Source organism: Trichoplax adhaerens, genomic scaffold (assembly GCF_000150275.1).
Source record: "Trichoplax adhaerens TRIADscaffold_7 genomic scaffold, whole genome shotgun sequence".
NCBI classification, from domain to species: Eukaryota; Metazoa; Placozoa; class Uniplacotomia; order Trichoplacea; family Trichoplacidae; genus Trichoplax; species Trichoplax adhaerens.
In genome coordinates, this window is record NW_002060949.1 from 4,239,331 (window position 1) to 4,257,455 (window position 18,125).

Below are 18,125 nucleotides of genomic sequence, written 5' to 3' on the forward strand. Positions count from 1 at the left end.
AAGCATCGGCATGACACAGCACATTCCAAGAGGGTAGACTCTTAAAATACCTACAACAGCTCTCATCTTGGATCTTTAACCTTTCTTTTTGTATGTAGATGTATTACTTAAGCAAAGATATCATTTAAAACAACGAAGATACTATTCTAATCGTTATAGTATAACTTATAGCTATTACTTTTCCACCCCTACCAAAGAGGTCACGTATTATTAAAGAATTTATTAAATAGCAATCTATTGTAATTATAGAATTAGCTCATTTTAAATTTAAAGCCATTACTCATGCATCAATAACATTGTTACAATCTTATTTTCAAGGTAATAATCATGCTAACATAGATACATGAATTATAACATACAGACAAAAAAAATTATTTGCCATTTGCAATCACGCTACTTCCAGAATTAAGAATAGACACAAGTATAACTGAATCTCTCACTTTCTTACAAAGTAAGTTTGGATGCAATTTCCATTAAAATTGCTTATAAGTTACCAATAAAGTTGTATGCATAACACTTTATTCATGGCGTGTATATGCAGGTAAAATTTTATCCTCATTACGTAGCGAAACAGTTCCATATGTTATCAGAGTTTCTTAGAAGCCACAACTCGCAAGCATAGTAGTAGTAGAAACAGCATAGATCTAGCACGTAATTGTCATATGAAGCATACTTTATTATAAAGGAATTCCAGTTAAAATGCAATAATATAATCAAGGCATTGTCGGGAGATAGCAATTTAAAAATTACAAGTTTACCTCGTATCAAATTCATATAAAATGAATAGCTAAGATAATAAACAGATTGCACTTTATGTTATAACCTCATAATAAATAACTCTAGATTAGCTTTTATTACAAGGATGCTAACATTAATCCCTTAACTATATTAGTTCACTCGTCTTACAATATTTTCACTAAATTAACTAATAATCGACATTATCAGATTATCCATTTTGATTTGCCTACTTCTCCTTTGATATACCTTCAAGATCAACACGACTAAAATTAAACAGAAACTTTCGCACATGTTATTTAACAATTTTTAAATTCTGTACCCATAAGATCTTAGCCTTTAATATAATAATTGATGCTGGTACTAATCTGCATAACAAGTATCTTACTTAGCAACAACATATGATGTTGGGATTAAGACTCCAATACTCGTATGTTTTATAAATAGCATTAGTATGAAATTATACATTTTTTATGACGATTTTAACAAAAATTTTATCTTTAGATAAAAAATAATCATGTTTAAGGCCAAAAAAGCGAAAGCCAAAAAGAAAGCAAAAGCGATTAAAACCCCCACTGCCGATATTGATGACTTTATTCCAACAGAGCAACAAGAGATGCTTTATCAACAACAATCTAACATCGGTTATGACGAAAACATAGAAGACTACCAACAATCACAAATGAGTTTTGATGATCCCAACTTCAATTACGCTCAAGATGAAGATGACTATTTGCAGGAACAAGAACAACAGAATTTCGTCGAATCCAATATTATGCAAATGGAGAATATTCGTAAATTAAGTATTGATGATGGTTCCGATTTCGGCGATGATGCCACCGAATGGAGCGATGATGACAGCACAGAATTCAATCTCATTGAAACTCTTAAAGTGTTGGAAGATTTAAATGGCAAAAATGCACTTCAGTTAACTCAAATACAAAATAAAAGGGTAAGAAATGGTTTAATATTATAATTTTGAAGGTATTACGGTGTAGTAAGCAATTAGAATGGATAACTGAATAACTAACAAATAGCTAAATTGTATAAAAATTTTATCAATTCTAGAAGACCTGTAACTATCTTATAGTAATCACCCATTTTATAAAATTAATATATACAACAGGATGATATTGCCTTTGAAATCAGCCACAAAAGAAACATGATACTAGATGGATATGAAAAGTTAACTGATATAGCCCTTGCATCTATCTTAGAACACTCAAATAGTGCCCTTCATGTTCACAAACTTAGTGCCATAGGATGTGTACATTTGACTGATGCATGTGCACTTTTAATTGCAAAGTATTGTCGAAATCTTAAAATTATAAACTTAGATGGCTGCAAAAACCTGACATCTAAAGCTTTGGATGTACTTATATCTCAATGTGAAAAATTAAACGATGTATCAATGAAAAATTGCAATTTAAAACGCTTACCACATCAATTAGTTCAAAAACTAAGAGCATGGGAAGTTAAAGCAAAGCGGCAAATCCAAAAAAAATCAAGATACCCGAGCAAAAAAAGTCATGTCAGATCTTTATCGCCATTAACTGAACAGACAGACGACTCTGACCAGCCAAAATTAAATTTAAATGGTAACCCAATGGCAGAATGTCATGAAGACGTTTTCAAAGCTGACGATGCTTTATCCATAATAAGATATTTAACTAGAGTTGAGAAGTCCTTGACTTATCACTACAGGTTAGAACTAGAATAGCAATTATCATTTTGTACAAGTTTTTAGTACCATAATGGAGAAGTAAATAAAAATAACACATAGATGTCAATTTTACTGCATCTTGCTATTAGTTACTAAGTAGAATTGAGTGTAACTGTAGCTTTTCTAATGTATTAATCTTGCACGTTAGGATTAATGTTTTTGGATCCGAAGATTCCCATAAAAATTTTGTCATTAGTAAACTGTTGAATCTTAAAAATGTACCCAATGCTAATGAATTTACCGTTCACGATTGGCAACTAAAAGATAATAAACAGCGAAAGATTGTAACAACTGTAGTCAATTTCGGACTTGAGGTAACTTATACATTGTTTGTAGAAAGTACTTGAAAGGATGATCTACTATCAAATTTTATTGTGCTTCTACACGTACAAATTTAGTACCATTACTAAGAATATGAAATTGAATATTTTTCAGCAACACAACCATATTTTTGTCACCGAAGGTGCGATCAATGTCATCGTAATCAATGTTGACAAGCCTTCGTTTCTGAAATGGATTCAATTAGTGGAAACTAAGGTAACAATAAATTAACAGTTATGTTAGCTAATGAAAAATTACATTATCAATACTACGCTAAATGATATCATCGAAAATTTAATTGATTTAGATTTGTATATATATATGCGTAAACCCATCTATAGGGTGTAATAGATATTGACGCTATCGAATTGATATCATATTAATGTGAATATCCATTTCTCAATAATGTAAAGAAAAATTTTATATTATTTCTTCAGTGCATGTCACTCTAGAACGAATCAATAAAATTATCTTATAATTTTAATAGATAAAACATTTTTTTTTAGTATCCAAGCAGCTGCTTTATTATTGTCCTCACATATGCAAGATCATCTAGAACTGCGGAAGAAAGGATGAATATAATTAAAGATAAATTACAAGATCAAAAAGATTTATTTATACAAAGACTAGAAGCACTAGTCAATAATTCTATGTCTGAGTAAGTCACGATTATTTCCCATATAAATCAGTTCATATTCGTATTACAGAGATTTAATAGACAGCGCTATCAAAACAAATAAAAGTTTAGGATTCAAAAATAATTTAGGAAAAATTTATAACGTGAACTTTTAGCACAAAGGAGATAATAAAAAATATAAACAAAACAAAAATTAAACTCTTAAACATCAGGATTTCGATAGGCTTTTCATAATTTTTTGTCTAATTACTGCATTACAGCTGTGCTTTCTTCTTTCTCAATAATGATTACTCCAAGTACTGCATTTACACAATTAATCAATGTTAAAAAATAAACAATTACGGTACAATTCTTATAATTTATCTTATAAAGTATTGAAAATTTCATGCAAAATGATGTAATTGAGCAAATTACATAAGTAAAATATGAATTTATTATGTTCATTTAAAATTTTACGAGAAAATTTTTACCGAATCTGTAACAGATTTGCTAATAATAACGACTTATATATAATTATAAATACTAGTAATATGGTAGTATTTATTAAAAACAGATATAAATGTTTGCCTTTCTTATGTTGTTGCCTTCCACCATTTTTTAAAGAGGAGATCAGTGGGACCAAGAGACATGTAAGACCTTTTTTCAACAGCAAAAAATCTCTACAGTTAACCATTTGCTTTGGTATGGCATGCCTCAAATTCATAATTACGTCATGGTTGATAGCAATAATGGAAAGGTAATCAGATTATGTTATTAAGATGACATCATAGATAACTTCAATAAAAATTAATGATCTAAATATTACCGCATCACCTAAAAATCATAATAATTAATTGCTTATTGGCTTTAGCTAACAATCAAGTATTATTATTGTTTCCTAACCTAATTAAAAATTATCCTTGATCGTGCTATTTCTTGTCATAGTAAATATTTCTATAAATTTAAATAAACTAGTATAAATAGAACTATGATTACAATAAATAAGATCGCTAAGCTAACCGATAGGATAAAAATTTACGATGTACTAATTCTTTTAAGTAATTTCTAAATTATATTTCTGGAACTTTCTGACGTGTAATTAGGGAATTGAGGGTGTCAGACAAGAAATAATTCAGTGCATTAATGCAATTTTCCAGCGAAAAGACTGCGATCTGAATATAAATGGAGTAGCTAAACATCTATACTGGTCAAGGTTTCGTGACGAATATAGCAAGTTTAAATATCAAGCCAAAAAAAATCACAATAATAACAAGCATATCTACTTTTTAAATGATCTCATATCTGATTTACGCGAGGATGTACATAAGAGAATGGATAAATTTCTATTTGCCTGTGAGATGCTTCATAATTCAGTAAGCAATATAATGATCTTGCCTCTTTTTTCTAATTTCATTCATTGTGTGTGCCGTCTATTATAGTACTTTTTGATATTCATAATATAGGGAGAGCTCTTTATGACAAAATATAACGACCAATGGTATTTTATACCGGATTTAACATGGTTATATGAGAGACTAACTGAAATAGGGCAAGGAATAGTGCCCAATGTTGCTATTCCCGAAGGAGTAATGCCACTCACTTTATATTATATAATTAAAATTAATTTCTCAATACCTTATTTAGAAATTAAGACATAAATAGGAATGAAACAATTTTTTCATTTAATTTCATATCGATTTCTAATCAAATATCTCTGTAGGATCAAATCATTATTAATCTAGCAAAAAATGCTGGAATATCAGCTGTAATGTCAAACGTTATCAATTTAACTCGCTCATTAACTGATCTGACATGTTTACCAAACAGTCCTGCCAAACCGTTGGTAACTATACGTTAAAATTTTTTGTGTATAATTTGGCTACTAATATTACCCAAAATAGTAAAGCAGTTAATATTCGATACTTTTACAATCTGTACCTAACATATTATCTAAATACAGTGCTCAATATATTACTTTTCTGAATAATTTTAGACATTGTTGTGGGAAGATTATCACCCTAATGAATATTTTTATGAACAAACTTATGAAATAATCAGTTACAGTCCTGCATCGTTGTCGGTTTTAAAGCAAATTCAATCTAATCTCATTCGGCTAACACAAAACGTTCACCATTTATGGAATGATGGATTGTTATTCAGTTTGGGCTACGTAGAATGTCTACTATTACTCATTGAATCTGAATCAACTCCAACAGATGACGGCTTAGTCAGCTTAAAAATTTCAGCGAGATGTAATGCAATACCTGATGCGGATGCAGCAGAGGAAATACAAAGTGGACTACGTCAGACGTTTATTATGTGTTGCTACATCATTGAAGCAGCTTTTGAGCCTTTGCCAGGTATCGCAACTAAGGTTAGCAAAATTTAGCAGATATACCAATACATCACTTATTCTCAGATTTTTATCGATAAGATTTTTCTATTAAAAATTATTAAATTTGGATAGACAACGTTAAAATCTAATGTAGCCAAAGAAAATGACATTGAGGGACAATTAAATCGGCCTAAATTTGATGAAGGTAATAATTTAGGCACTAACTCTTAAGCTTTAGATCAATATAATTCGCTTTTCTAAAATCTAATAGGTGCATTTGGGTAATTAATATCTTAATAGTTTACTGTTTAATGAAACAGTCTACGCTCTATCTGTGACAAATGTTGTAGGAATTGATGAAAAGCTTTATATGGTTTGCTTAAATATCATAAATCGTTAATATCAATCGTTGAATCTTTCTTGTTATTTCATTCTAAACATAAAGTTGATATTCCTGCAATATGTGGTCACGAACTGGAAAAATCAGCTTCAGAGATAGTCTGCGTGCAATGTCAACCATATTCATCCGAAAATAACCAGCAAAATATTAACAAATATCAAAAAGAGAAGATGTAAATCTAATCGCTTTTCTCGTTAGATATGATATATAGAAACCTAATTTTGTATATCTTTGTAAATATTAGATGAGTTAATCAGTATCTTATTTTAAATACGCGTAGATAATCAATTAAAACCAAATCGTGATTATGTATAATCATAAGTTCCCTTTTTTTCGATTGATCGATAGATCATCTTGTACTAATTGCGGTCGATGCAATTATTGTATACAGTTTATGTCGGTAAGACAGCATAATATTAAGACTTTAAAAGTACACGTATATGATAAAGTAGGTCTGATTTATTAGAGGATAGCATTCTTTATATTTCAAAATCGAGGGAAAATTATCTCTAATTGGTTCATCCGTGAATAAACTAATACAGATTTTCATGTAAATAGGATGTACGTAAAGAAAGTGCTACTCCTGCATTTGTTAATGACTGGTCCAGAGCTTTTAATTTTCAACAAATTGGAAATATCTTAAAACATCCGTCTGATAAGGAGATTATTGATGAAAGACAGGTTGTTGTATCTGATCTCAATTATAGTATTGCCGTTAACAAATATCCCTTGAATTTTGTAACTGGCCGGATTTTTCAGTTTACTATCTTGGATATCGCCAATGTTGATTTTATCTTAGGATTAGTTACATCATCCTATGATAAAACATCCCGCCCTGGTTTAACAGATTCATCTTATAGCATCGTGTTTACAGAATCCGCTTTCTATGCTAATAACCAAAATATGGGAAGTTTGGCTTTTGATATTGATCATCTTTGTCCCGGTGACCAACTCAGCATTATTGGTAGATATTCAGCTGATAAAAAGGTAAGGCAACGAGTTTGCTTCTAATTCTAATCTTAAAAGCTGGGTTGAATATAGTCTAGTACACTGTACAATATCATAGTCACCTGATTTGATATTGGTGATGACGGTCAATATTTTGAAAATGTAAATTTAATCGATTCTAAGAATCCGGTTTCTAAACCAACTGCAATTGCAATAGTTGTATTTTCGAACAAAATTAATGAAGTAGCGCTCAGATTAGTTTCCAAAAGTCAAACAATACAACATACACCTTTAGTTCAATCATTTCTTTAACCATTAATAGTATCTTATTTTTATTTACACTGTATGATCATAGAAGGAAATTGTATTTAGCAGAAATGGATTAGTACTGCTTGTCGTCAATGAACCTGACAATAAAGATTATTATCCGATAATCCATTGCGTTGATACCACCGCAGATGATAGCCGCATTATCCTACAATTTGAAGGCAATACAATTCCGGTAAGCTATATCTCATTAATTCATTATATTCTATTTAAAGCCGAAAATGATTAAGCAATTACCCTGTATAATTTTCGTATATTGTCAAATCATATATTGACTATTTAAGAATTTAGTAATTAATACAGTATACTCGAAACATGGTGCCTGAGTTACATATTTAGTAGAACTTTTAGCTTCTCTACTAAATTAAGATTTAAAAGGGATTATTTGAATATAGTAATAATGATAATATTTAGGTTCTGGTAGTTATTCAGAAAGACGGGAATAAAATCACCATTACTTAACTTTCTAAAGCTCTTTGATAAATACATATTAATATTTTTTGCTATAGATAACTCAAGGAGCAAAATTTGTCACTTGGGAGAAAGGCATGAGACTAGAGGCTAAAGATCGCTTGAATCCCAGCTTGATGTGTGTTGCGACGGTCGATGATGTCAATGATAATGAACTTTTAATCCATTTTGATGGTTGGACCAGAAAATATGATTACACTTGCAAGAGCACTTCAACAGATATTCATCCAATTGGTTGGTGTGAGAATAATTATCATCGGCAATTGGAACCCCCCAAAGGTACCTAAATATTTACGTTAACATCTACGATGACATACGTATTGCAATCTCGGCTAGTTCTAATGAATTTAACCTATAATTTCTATGAATTATTTCTAAAAATTGCTTTAAAATCCAATAATTAGGTGACAATAAGCCTGACTTTAAATGGGCTCAATATCTAGAAAGTATTCAAGCTGTCGCTGCCCCTGTAGAGCTTTTTACACCAGTAAGATATATGTCTGCAAATCGTAAAAATTATTTTATGTTATTATGTGCTGACATTAAATAATATTTTATTAAACCATAAATTAATAAAATAATACATACGGGTTAACGGGTATGCTTAAGTATCTTTACTTTTACTGAATAATAGGTTCAATCCTGGTCATAAGAGTTTAAAACCAACATTTATACATAGAGAATATGTACTTGAGATGTTTTTAATAAGCGATTTCACTCATCAGTAATATAAAAATAATACTTCTTATGGATTACATGATAACATTTCTGATTCTTTAATCAGGAACAACTTGGCGAAAAAGATCCCGCGAAGATTTCTTTTTATGCCAGTACTCTTCAAAGCTGTACTAAACTCCAAGGAGATTTTGGAGGTAATTATAACAAATACACAAATATATTGTACAGTCCAATTGAAGATCTAAGAACGTCAGTTGCATACTTTCTAGAGAAGTACTAATCTATGCAATGAACAGATAAAAGAAAATGAAAGTATATTGTATAAGTTAGATTACATTTATAGTATTATATTAGGACAGTTGGCGGTTTAAATATATTTACAATACATGGGCAGCTGCTAGGACGTTATTGTAATTTATACATTGATTTCACGCCTATTTAGGAATAAAAGTGACTCAATCTCATCAACACTCTAATTTTTTTAAATAATCTTGGTTAAAGTATCACGTGTACATCGTTTAATGAATGAAAAAACTGAAAATTCCATAAAAATATTCCTTGATACCATTACCCGTGATACAGCATGTCCATTCATGCTCTACTTTCCGAAGTTAGACTCTTTTGAGGATCTAAATCTATTGAGCTGGAGATTTTGGCGAAACAATTATAAAAAATATATTAGTCTACTATGTACTGGTTCAGGCAAGTATTTTCGCTCTCATATAAAACCCATAAGTCGTAAATTTGCAATTCTCACTTACAACCAGTTAATTTGTCTTTATTGCTTCCTTCTGTTACTATTGCATAGGATGCTTTGATGCAAAGGAAATCGATATACATGGTTTTGAAGAGACTGGCCATCCAATTGCAGGAGCTGACTGCTATTCGCAATGGAGCCAACAATCCATTGTCATTATATGGTTAATTAGCCATATTATTTTAGATTTAATTAAATTACAGGTATCAAAATATAAATTAAACTGTAATTTACTTCCTCAATTAAATTATTTAACTATAATTACAAGCTTTCATTTACTTAAAATCTATGATATTAAAATCCTGTTAGTTGATAGCAAACTTAATGTAAATTATTTACTATATTGCGTTTTCTTGTATAAAGAACGTCTATAAAATATCTAGTAAAGCGCTCAGATTATTTGGTTTACAAGAGGATAAAATCGAAGATGACAAAGTACGTACGGAAGAATCTAGTATGATATTTGCAATTGCACAATAGTTATTTTATTGCATATATCTAAGCTATGGATACAGCTTTTACTCGATCGGAGAGTAAAAGGTAAAGTATTTGATTACGATCATCTAATATTTTCTACATATTTCTCCTGTTCCTATATTATAGTTTGTAAAGCAGGCAGAAGTAATTTTGAATATGATAACGACAATGTTGGATGTACCTGCACTCAAGATTTGTCAACGTCTGGATCGAAATTCGATAATGAAAGCTATTCCTGTATGTATAATGTCTCGAAATATAAGATTTAATAATTTATGGAATCATTCAATCAAAATAATTATTAACTTGAATTGCTGACGGATTAATACAAAGACAATTAATACTTTATTTTCTCAACGATTACGTACGAAATTATGGTATCCTATTCTTTCATCTTATACTAGCCCTAATCATCACAAACCACTTTGATCAGTTTTCATTTCTCTAGTAATCAAAATTAATTATATTGACTGTAGGAGATAGAAAAGCTAACAGCTGAGGCGATAGAAAAGTGTGCTACCTGCAATGCTGTAGAAATTAAAGATAGATATGCTTCCAATAAGATTCATTATATTTGTCCAGCCCATACTTTGGCTATTGCTGGAAATGATCAAAATTTGGAAGAATTCCCTTCGGATACAATATTGTCACTGAATAAATTATGCAATATGAAAATGTATAATAATAAAATCGCCGAAATACCAGAGCAGGTCTTTCAGCAATTCTCGACAACCTTAACTAATATTAATTTCAGTGGTAATAAATTAAAGGAACTGCCACTGGGAATGAAATGTCTAAAGAATATTCAACAGATATTTATAGGGTATAACGAAATTACCAATATTCCAGAAGGGTTGCTTAGCGCTTTTTCTGATAGCCTGATATCTCTCGACTTATCCTCAAATTTCATTCGTCGATTACCGGATGATATCGGAACATTAACCAACTTAAAAATGCTTAATTTAGCTTACAACCCCATTGATCAGTTAAGCAATAATATTGGCCAATTGAAATCATTGGAGGCTTTAAATCTTACTGGTCACACTTTAACTTACTTGCCTGATACATTTTCCTCCTTGCAAAATTTGTCAAAACTGTCTCTTAATGGAGTGCCATGGATTCAAGTAACATCGCAAGATTATTTGCATAATAAAATAATTACTAAAGAGACTATTGTAGATCTGTTGATGCATCCATCAGAACACGTAAAGGTTAATGCTTACACGAAAGAGGTAGGATATTTTCGGTTAACGAAAATTCGAGACGTAGATTAGGTCTAATTATAATTCTTTTTAAGATTAATTTTTAGTTATACACTAAACTGTTTGTTGTATTATTTAGCAAATTGAAAGTTTATTCGATGAATGTGATACCAATGCCAACGGTATCTTGGATACACAAGAAATGATTAATCTAAATGCAAAGTTATATCTTAGCTTTCCTCGATTACAAGGCAGGAAAGAAAATGAAGAAAATGAAGGGAGTTTTCTGAAGAATCTTCAAAACTTTACGAAGTTAAAAGAGTTACACCTGACGCACTTAGCGCTCTCCACCATCTCAGAAGAAGCTATAAGCAATTTAACCAGTTTAATCAATCTTAATTTATCTGATAATCCTAAACTAACTTCATTGCCTGGTGTTATATCCATGTTACCGCTAAAAGAATTATCGTTACGGGGAACACACAGTCTAAAGACACCGCCACCAGAAATCAAAAATCGTGGGTTTCAAGCCATTATGGGATATCTAAAACGTTTACTGACTGGCTCCGTTGAGTGTAAAAGAACAAAGTTAATGATGGTTGGCTTAGGAGGCGCTGGAAAGACAAGGTTAGCAGGCAATGATTATTAATTAAAGAGTATCAAATGTCCTTTAGTATCTTTTAGAGTAGTTATTAAAAATTGACATCAATTTATTGCCATCAACCAATTTTTGAAGATGGCTTGGGCTATTATGTATAACTTATTGCTGAAATTTAGTTTAACTGTAATTGATCATCGGTTTAATGATGAAATTTTTTACGCTACTTTAAGCTTGGTAGAAGCTTTGTTATCACCATATGGCCAAATATATGAGTCTGAAGCAGAAAGAGAAATCACAGATGGAATTGATATTGATACTTGGACAGTTAAAACTGATGAAGGCAGAATTGAATACAGTATATGGGACTTTGCTGGTCAAACATTGTACTACAACACTCACCAGGTAAAATTGATATCTTTGCCTACTTTATGTCCTAAGATTTAAGTTTTAATTCTGTAAATTTATCAAAACTTTCGCTAGAATAAAAATTAAGTACTTAAACTATTATTAACACCCGAAGTATCCACATTTCTCGTGTAGTTTTTCCTTTCCGATCGTGCTGTCTATTTCTTGGTATGGAATACGCGCTTAGGTCATGAACATGCTGGTTTAGATTTCTGGCTAAGTTCGATAGCTTGTCACGCTCCTAAAGCACCAGTTTTTGTCATTGGAACTCATTGCGATATGGTAGATTGCTTATAAGCTTAACATGATTTCATATCGTGTTGAATTGATTTTATTGGTCTTTTTCTGAGAGTCAAAATAAATTACAGTTATACATAAGCTTTGTTCCTCGTCATTGAGGAGTTATAAATAGGCGTAATTTCTATTAGATTTAAAGATCAGTTAACCTTGCCGTAGTGAAATATTTCCCTAAATGATCCTGTAATTAAGATTAATTATATCTTATCCCGCAGGTTTCTGTCACTGAATTACCTGAAGAGGTCATGAAAAATCGATATCAGCAAATTGTAGGATTTCATTACGTTAGCTCATTTGTTGGCACGGTAAAGAACACGATTTTGCTTTCCTTTGAATGCAACTTGCAATCAGAAATCAATCTAATTTCCCATCAAATGATACTTAAGACCTGTTTATAAATGAATCTCTAGGGCATACCCAAATTGAAAGATTGTTTAATAAAAGAAACGCTACAACAAAAGTATATGGGAGAAAAAATTCCTCAAGTTTGGCTAAATTTAGAGAAAGCAATATTAGAGTATGTAAATTAAATTATATGCTAGTAATTGTTTTACTTTTTGGCTACCTTTTATCTTTTATTATGAGATACTAGATAGCTTTAACATAAAGTTATGTTTACTGTTCATTATCAAAGCTGGATAGCTTTATTAATTAATATTATACAAATATATAATACCTTTATAATTGTATTATTACGGCTGTCTATAGTTTTATAATTATAGAGCATTTATGCCAAAATAGTAATTTTCAAATATATGAAAATTGGACTGGTTCCATAATACTATACAGTTATACGCGTATTCTAGATTAATTTACCTAATCACTATCGCTTAGGTAATTACTATCTTCCTTAGTTTAGGCTTGAATAATCTTAACTAATCCTAATTATGCTTGAAATTAGGAAAGGAAATACAGTCAAAGTGCTTACCTGGAATGAAGTTACTGAAATTGCCAGTTCAATAGGAATATTTGACAATACGGAGGTATTTTATTCCCATAAATAAACCCTTCCACATTTTATTTATATAAAATAATTATGATATTATTCTCATTATTACATCATGTCTACCGTAATAAAGCTAGCAAATAAGGTATCTAATTCGCCTTAAAAATATATCTGGTTTTGCATCTTTATGATTGATAGTTAAGACAGGCTATCGGATTTCTCCATGATCTTGGCTCTGTACAACATTTTAATAATATAGCGCTAAGAGATAGAGTTGTCATCGATCCACAGTGGATTGTTGATGCAATGGCTTGTGTAGTCTCAGTTCACGAAACACCTATTAAGGTAATTGGTATATACTTATACTATACAGTTACAGATGCCATAAATTATTAAGTAAGCAGGATATATTATCATAATATCAGCCTGCTGTAAAAGAAACTATAACTAAATCTCCTCACCAATATGATTTTTATTGGTCCACAGGAAGGAAAGTTTAAACATTCCGACATGGCCAAAATATGGAAACAGTATGATAAACAGCATCACCAATGGTTATTGAAATTGACAGAACAATTTGATTTAAGTTATGCTTTACCCAAACAAGATGTTAATCTTGTTCCATGCTTGTTACCAGGAACTGAACCTAAGGTATAAAGATCTTTCTATTCTTACCATTAAATTATATCTTGCTTATCCAAGAATATCTCAAGTAACATCGTCTATTTCAGTTTGATTGGATTGAAGACATTGATAATAGTAATATCAAAGCGACGAAGATGAAATACATATTCGAATATTTACCAGCAGGACTTTTTAATCGTGTACAGGTCAAGATATTAACGAAAATGTAATATAATTTTGATAAATATTCGTTTCTAAAATCATCCTCTACAATTATATTCTGCAGGTCAGGCTATGTAAATTTACTGACAATCAAGTTATATGGAAAACTGGATCTTTATTAGTGAAGAATGAAAACAAGGCCGTAATGAAGCAGTTACGGTAAAAAATGGAGTTGATATTTTAGTTATCTAAGTCCTTAAAATAAAAATTTTCTTAATTGTATTCAAACGAAACGTCATAATTGAAACTTATGACCGAGTAACTAAGTACTCGTATATGATGCATTCGGCTGTACAATATTTTATTCAGAATTACTGTATATATTTAATTTCATGATGTATGCAGTTGTAAAGTTATGTATATCGTATATTTTTAGGAATACCGATAACCTATTGATAGAAGTTCGCGGTATATCACCTAATAATCTTCTCTTCCTGATACATGAAATCTTGGAATCGCTAATAGCAGAAGCTTTTCATGGTATCTCATATGAATATGAGGTGCCATGTATAGATTGCTTGAATCAGGTACCAGATAAAGACTTTAAATTGTTTTAAATAGAGTGTGTTATAAATATATGTATTGTGTCTCTGTTGAAAAAATTGACATAAAATTGTTATGGGGTCATCGCTTAGGGTTCACGAGATCCTTCCATGTTCAGATCAACAAGAATACGACGAGCTTCCGAACTAAAAGCTGCGTTTTTGCAATGCGAACACAACTTTCATAGTGTATCAATACATGAACTGCAATGTAAGTACAAATCTAATATTAAATTACTTGCAATTTATGATCATCTTATGCTATAATATCAGTAGCGATTTAGCTGCTGTATTAGTCTACAATAATAATTTTAACATAGTACGACATAAAATTGATTACGACATCTTAGTGATATTTATAGCAATTACATTACAATTATTTTCCTTCTGATCTGCCTAGCTGTTATTCCACCGGAATCCCCAAATGAATTTGACTTACATTTAAGGAATTCAATGCGAACTTTGACGAATCTTTCCGCTAGTTACGAATTAGATGCTTATATAAGTACTTTAGATAGTGATACTGGTGTACCAGCAAGGATTTACAATGATTTATGTTCAAAAGGATATTCTTGGTCAGTAGGATTTCCGTGGAATTACTATCGCCTATAGGAATATTTATGCTAAAGGCATCTTCGCAAGAAAATATGTATATTAAATTTCCGGATATGTTTCTTATCTTTTTTTCACAGTTATCGAAAGCAATCTGAAAGCGGCAGTCAAGATGCAGATTTTTTGGCTATTAAACAGTCTAATGTACGTGTTAATGATTCATTTTAAGATCAGTTACAATATTCTGGAAATATAAATAATTGGCAAGAGTAACTTTACAAATCCCTATGAGACGTAAATTCCAGTAAACAATGCTTATTAATTATCATATAATAAATTAGTATAAATAGAAAAACTGATACGTTGGAAAACTTTAATTAACTACGTTACTAATACTCCTACTAATGACTCTGCTCAACCAAAGATTGTCATAATCTGTATGACGGATGAATACATTAAAGATGAAAAATGTCGCTTGGAATTGAGCCACATCACAGCATTCTTGCGGAAACCTATTGCACTCGTTATTATCAATAATAGCTGGGAATGGAAAACAGATAGTATAGGCATGTTGATGGCTGACGAAGTAAGTTATAATTTGAAATTGATCTTACTTATCGAGCTTTCTGATCGTGTTTTCACTTTTTGATATCATTTTCCTTATTTATAAATTCTCTGACTATAAAATTAAAGGTATACATCGACATGTCAGACCTTGATAAGTATGATATCAAATTTGATGAACTTGATAATCGAATTAAATTACACGACAAACGTAATCGCCAGGTAGACCAATAACTGCCGCAGTGTTCATTAGCATACCGTATCATTCTCTTTGATGATCATATTTATAGTAAAAGCCATCGATGTTAATGCCAAAGTTAAATTATTTACATTAAATAGAGTTTATTACTATTGGTACAATTAGGTGAACTATGGTGATTGTTTCATTAGTTATTCATGGTCAAATTCAGAGCTAGCGTGCAAATTAGGGACGGTTCCATTACCTGGAGCTATTGGAAGAGGTTATAAATCTTTCTCTATATCTATTTTTTTATTGAACTCACAGCCACTGGTATTGCCTTAAATAAGATCTTAGTTAGTTATCCTTACACTGTATATTAAATCCTTATACATTCTTTTGTGTTTGATATCAATTCTTTATTATAGGAGATCCAAGGCAGTTAAAGGAACAGATTGAAGAAAGGGGCATTTCATGTTGGATTGATGTTAATAATGTCGGGAAGGTATATTAACCTGTGGATGGAGTAATGCTATAGCTAATGGTATTATGCAAGAATAAAAATTGCGATAAAAGCCCCCAATATCTTTTTTGCTAGACCGGTCTATTCGAAGATATTGCTGCTGGATTACAACAAGCCAAGGTTATGGTAGCCTGCGTTTCAGATGAAGTTAGTACTTCGTCATTGCTTACTTCAAATACAGCTAATTAATTTCAACTTATATTGCTATTATTGTAACTGTTGAGGTACTGATTGAGGGGATGTTAAAAGGCTTACAATTTTTAATTATTACCATTGACTACTGATAGATAGAATTGAATAGCTATGTACAATAAAGGCGTAGTGTTCAGTAAGGACTACTTCCAATTCCTCAAAATACCCTGTTAAGATCAATAGTAATCTAGCATGATACTACAGTAAACTTATGATAGTCTTACAGAATGTTTAAGAATTGCATACTTACTTTGTTTTATTGCGTTTACTCTTGAAATATAGTATGTAAAATCCAGAAATTGTCTCATGGAATTCCGCTTTGCTCTAAATAGTTTAAAATTACCAGTTATTTTAGCAGTTGTTGGCACCGGTTACCAATGGTTGTCGACAGAGGTAAAAAAAAATGGCAGAATACCCTGTTAAAGGAACTACCAGAATATTAGATATAAAATTGCTATGATATTCAGTAACATTTTATGCCAGCAAGTATTCTTGAAATATCCTAGATTATCTAAGATTTTACATTTTCGAGGAATTAAAAAATTCTTTCACTTTTTTTCACTTTAGGTCGGAATGCTTAGTATAAGCTTGCCAAAGGTATTTTACTTCTTGATTGTTTATATACTTATGCTGTAAATACATTACTTAAATTGGGGCTATCTAATTTAACTTTTGGTATTTCTCAATTTTTAGATTAATTTACAGGATGATGCAAGCGAGGATAAAGTCAATCAAATAACCAAATACATACAAGAAGAAATTAGAATATCTGATAAATCTAAAGATACCGCGGAAGCAAATACTACAGAAGATACGCTAGAAATGAAGCATTTACAATTTCTGGTATGGATGAATAAAAAATAATATGAACAGTACCAAATTAAGTTAATAGCCAATATTCTCTTAGGTGAAATCAATCTTACTATAACCATTTCAGTCGAGTCATGTAATATGTATCACAACATTTTTTATTCTATCCATAACCTATAGGAACTCTTGGAACTGGCTCAAAGAAATCTTTTAAGGCAGATAACCAATATCGCTGATAGTATTTTATCTACTCCAAAACCTCGATTATTAATTCTTGATTGGAAAGTGGAAGAAACGACTTTAAGTCAGGAAGAGCAAGAAGGACTAAAGGTTTCAATAAAATTAGAATATCATAAAGCATTAAAATTATTTTATTTCACTAGGAAACGAATAATTCCTACAATTAGTTAATTACAATAATATTTGCTATTTGTGATCTCATCTTTTAGGATCCTGATTTGGGATTTTACGTAGACAACAAAGTATTTTTTGTCAAATTTTTGTGTGAGCATGAGGAGGTTAGATGATAATAAATATTTTTGGTTAGGTGTTTACTAGATACTGCTGGTAATGACTTGTAAAAAGCAAATAGACAAACACATGTGTTCAAATTGAAAATTCTAAAAATGCGATGTTAATATAATTTAGGGATGGCATTTGCCAGCAGGAAATTTCGAAT

At 30.8% G+C, this 18,125-nt stretch overlaps 2 protein-coding genes across 2 annotated transcripts; both read left to right on the forward strand.

Moving 5' to 3' along the window:
- Positions 1–1,252: 1,252 nt before the first annotated feature.
- On the forward strand, positions 1,253–3,441 carry TRIADDRAFT_64096 (uncharacterized protein; the record flags this gene model as incomplete). The annotated part of the gene is made up of 5 exons (XM_002114089.1): positions 1,253–1,687; positions 1,862–2,439; positions 2,607–2,772; positions 2,894–2,995; positions 3,286–3,441. The coding sequence occupies 5 exons, from the start codon at positions 1,253–1,255 to the stop codon at positions 3,439–3,441; spliced, it is 1,437 nt and encodes a 478-aa protein (XP_002114125.1).
- A 663-nt stretch (positions 3,442–4,104) lies between these two features.
- Positions 4,105–15,407, forward strand: TRIADDRAFT_58269 (uncharacterized protein; the record flags this gene model as incomplete). The annotated part of the gene is made up of 30 exons (XM_002114090.1): positions 4,105–4,152; positions 4,499–4,768; positions 4,859–4,981; positions 5,116–5,238; positions 5,389–5,769; positions 5,863–5,935; positions 6,176–6,302; positions 6,479–6,530; positions 6,689–7,117; positions 7,434–7,580; positions 7,915–8,155; positions 8,281–8,363; positions 8,661–8,748; positions 9,363–9,514; positions 9,675–9,746; positions 9,915–10,025; positions 10,265–11,020; positions 11,130–11,617; positions 11,768–11,993; positions 12,132–12,278; positions 12,509–12,598; positions 12,704–12,810; positions 13,195–13,276; positions 13,438–13,584; positions 13,726–13,890; positions 14,150–14,244; positions 14,462–14,612; positions 14,721–14,838; positions 15,028–15,202; positions 15,320–15,407. The coding sequence occupies 30 exons, from the start codon at positions 4,105–4,107 to the stop codon at positions 15,405–15,407; spliced, it is 5,355 nt and encodes a 1,784-aa protein (XP_002114126.1).
- Between the last annotated feature and the right edge of the window lie 2,718 nt (positions 15,408–18,125).